Source organism: Echiichthys vipera (genome assembly GCF_963691815.1).
Source record: "Echiichthys vipera genome assembly, chromosome: 16".
Taxonomy (NCBI): domain Eukaryota; kingdom Metazoa; phylum Chordata; class Actinopteri; order Perciformes; family Trachinidae; genus Echiichthys; species Echiichthys vipera.
Window position 1 is genome coordinate 29765681 of NC_139841.1, and position 3965 is coordinate 29769645.

At 38.1% G+C, this 3965-nt stretch overlaps 1 protein-coding gene across 1 annotated transcript in view; it reads right to left on the reverse strand.

The window, feature by feature from the left end:
- nkx6.1 (NK6 homeobox 1) overlaps positions 1–3135 on the reverse strand; it is a gene marked incomplete at its 3' end in the record, with an annotated part of 5126 nt that extends 1991 nt beyond the window's left edge. Inside the window, exon 1 of the mRNA XM_083929545.1 lies at positions 2566–3135. Within this exon, the coding sequence (XP_083785671.1) occupies positions 2566–3124 (559 nt within the window). The 5' untranslated portion in view covers positions 3125–3135. The remainder of the gene's footprint in view (positions 1–2565) is intronic.
- Between the last annotated feature and the right edge of the window lie 830 nt (positions 3136–3965).

The following is a 3965-nucleotide window of genomic DNA, read 5'->3' on the forward strand; positions in this document are numbered from 1 at the left end:
ATTATCATCTCATCTTCACCCGCTTATCCGGGGTCGGGTCGGGGGGGCAGCAGCTTTAGCATCGGACCCCAAACTTAATAATAATCTATTATTATTAATTAATAACAATTCATAATTAAAGAAGATCTGATTTCATGTGAATTCTGTTTTTATGATAAAGATCAAAACAAAAATCACTTTAGTTTTTGTTCTTTTTTTGATCCTGTGAAACTTCTCATGGGTCCTGGTCCTGGTCCTGGTCCTGGTCCTGGTCCCGGTTCTGCCCAAGACCAGGACCAGGACCAGGATTTGGATCGGGACCGGGGCCAGGACGGGGACCCGGTCCGGAACCAGGACCAGGACCAGGACGGGGATCAGGACCAGGACCAGGACGGGGATCAGGACCAGGACCAGGACCAGGACGGGGACCAGGACCAGGACCAGGACAAGGACCAGGACCAGGACCGGGACCAGGACCAGGACCAGGACCAGGACAAAGACCAGGACCGGGACCAGGACCAGGACCGGGACCAGGACCAGGACCAGGACCAGGACCAGGACCAGGTCCAGTTATCTGCTGATCTCTTTTTCTTATTTAAACTCTGTGAATATTTTTTCTTGTGTCGTCGTTTTCCTCAAAATCAGTCAGAACTGGATCTTTATTATTTTATATAATAATAATAAAGATCTAATAATAATTAACTAATAATAATTATCTAATAATTAGTTATAATTATAATAATGAACTAATATTCTAATAAACTTCGTTTTGTGTTTTTTTTGTTTGGACAGAAAAATAAAAACTGCGTCAGAGAAACTTTTGATTTTCTGTGAAAATATAAAAAAATAACAGAAATAAAGTTTAATGAAATAATTAACACGTTTCATTAAATATGAAATGTTTCATTAACGAATAAAGATGATTTATTAAAGATAAAGATGTAAAATTAAAGAATGAACACGTTTATTATTTTATTAAAGATGTTAAAGAAAGAACAGATTTAATTAAATAATTAACACGTTTCATTAAATAATTAACACGTTTCATTAAATAATTAAATGTTTCATTAAAGATGTGAAGATAAAGATGTTTATTCAAGAACAAATGTCGTTTATTAAAGATAAACCTGTTTTAGAACAAAGATGTTTAATCAAATAATTAACACGTTTCATTAAATAATCAAATGTTTCATTAACGATGTAAAGAGAAAGATGTTTAATAATAATAAAGATGTAATTTAAGAATTAAAATGTCATTTATTAAAGATAAAGATGTTAAACTATAGAATAAAGATGTTAAACTAAAGAATAAAGATGTAATTTAAAGACTTAATTAAACGTTTTCCTGATAAAAATCAGCTGATTTGAAACAGTTTTGAGGAAAAAACGACGACACAATAAAAATATTCACAGGTTTAAAGAACAAAGATGTTTCATTTAAGAACAAATGTCGATTATTAAAGAGAAATCTGTTAAACTATAGAATAAAGATGTTAAATTAAGAACAAAGATGTTTCATTTAACAAAGAACCTGTTTATTAAAGATGAAGATGTTTTATTAATAATAAAAGTCGATTATTAAAGAGAAAGCTTTTAAACTAAAGAACAAACCTGTTTTATAAAGAGTAAAGATGTTAAACTATAGAATAAAGATGTTGTTATTTAATTATAAACCTGTTTTATAAAAGAATAAAGATGTTTAATGAAATAATAAACTGTTTATTAAAAGAGTAAAAGCCGATTTTTAAAGAAAAACCTGTTAAACTAAAGAATACAAATGTTTTATTAAATAATAAAGACGTTTAATTTAAGAACAAATGTCATTTATTAAAGATAAAGATGTTTTATAAAGAATAAAGATGTTTAATTTAATAATAAAAGTCGTTTATTAAAGAGAAATCTGTTTAACTAAAGAATAAAGCTGTTTACTTAAGGAACAAAGGTCGTTTCCTGAATAATAAATGTGTTTTAATAAGAAATAAACTGTTTAACTAAAGAATAAATGTGTTTTTAATAGAATATAAATGATACATTTATTAATAAAAGCCGTTTCCCAGAGAGAAATGTGTTTGATTTGATTATAAACCTGTTTAACTAAAGAATAAAGATGTTTTTTAAAGATTAAAATGATAAATGTAATAATTAAGGCCGTTTCCTAAAGAGAGAAATGTGTTTTATTAAAGAATAAAGATGTTTTATTATAATAAAAGCCTTTAAATTAAAGAATAAAAGCCGTTTTTTAAATAATAAAGATGTTAAACTAAAGAATAAACCTGTTTTATTAAAGTATAAAGATGTTTTATAATTAATAAACCTGTTAAATTAAAGATTAAAGATGTTTAATAATAATATAAATGTTAAATTAAAGATTAAAGGCCGTTAAACTGAATAATAATAATTAAACTGAATAATAATAATTAAACTTGATAATAATAATTAAACTGAATAATAATAATTAAACTTGATAATAATAATTAAACTGAATAATAATAATTAAACTGAATAATAATAATAATTAAACTGAATAATAATTTAGTGTAGTAATGAGAGGCCGTCTCCCAGAGAGGAGCCGGGCCCGGGACTCACGGGGGGAGCAGAACCGGGCGTCCCTCCAGTGCGGGCTCTGCATCACTCCGGGCCAGAAGATGGGAGTCCGGCCCGGCAGCTCCGCCAGGGGCTTCGGGTACCGGGCCACCGCCGCCACCGCCGCGGCCCCGGGGCTGAAGTAGAGTCCGGGGGGCGGCGGCGGGCTGAGGCTGCTGAACCGGGGCAGCCCCGACAGGAGCCCCGCGGAGGAGGAGGCGGCGGCGGCGGCGGCCACGGCCCCGGCCAGAGACGCGGACGGCCGGCTCAGGATGTCGTTAATCCCGTGGGGGGTCGCGGAGGAGCCGCACTGATGCGGGGAGCCGAGCCCCGAGGACACCCCGGAGGAGCCCTTCAGCCCCGGGGAGGACACCGCCATGCCGCCCGGGTTGGGAGAGGTGGTGGCCGGGGAGGTGGAGGAGTTGTGCCCGCTGGAGGAGAGCGGGTAGGCCGGGTACAGGGGGGTCTTCATCTCGGTCATGCTGTGCAGAGCCGCTAACGGAGGGGGGCTGAGGAGGAAGGCGCTCTGGCGGGACCCGTCCATCTGCCCCACGGCTAACATCACACCTGCGGACCCGGACCGCCTGGACCTGCAGCACCTGGACCTGCACCTGGACCTGCAGCACCTGGACCTGCAGCACCTGGACCTGCAGCACCTGGACGTGCAGCACCTGGACGTGCAGCACCTGGACCAGCACCTAGACTTGCACCGGGACCTGTGGCTCTCTTCAGCCCGGACACAACTAGCGCAGAGCCCGCAGCAGGGAGCAGAGAAAGTCCATGTCAGGCTCCGGGGCTCGGGTTAAATCCACGGGTGCGCGCGGGACGGAGCCCCAGGATGGAAGGCTTTGGGCGGCGGCGGCAGAGAGGGAGCTGCGGGTCCTGGTCCAGCTCCAGACCGGGTGGGACCGGGATCATGTGCTCGCGCAGCTGCGGAGCCTCAAACTTTAGAGGAGCGCACGGGCCCGGGCGGCCGCGCGCTCATTGGCTGAGCCGCCCGTGACGTAGGCAGGCCGGATTTAGGAGCGGCCTCCTGATTGGCTCAGAGGCTCTGATGACGTCATCAATGAAGAAGTAACGTTTGATTGAATTATTTATTAATTATTAATTTTTTTTTTTTTTTATTTATTATTGTGACAAATGTTTTTAAACATTCACATTAAAATATTTAAATTTTCACTTTTAAATATTCACATTTAAAGGAAAATATAATAATTAAAACATTACAATTATATTAACATTAACTTTTAAAAGTGCACATTTAGAATTAATTTTTAAATATTAAATATTCACTTTTACAAAATCACATTTAAATATTAAAATATTAAAATGTTTAAATATTTAAATTTTCACTTTTAAATATTAATATTTAAAAATTCACATTTAGGGAAAATATAATAATT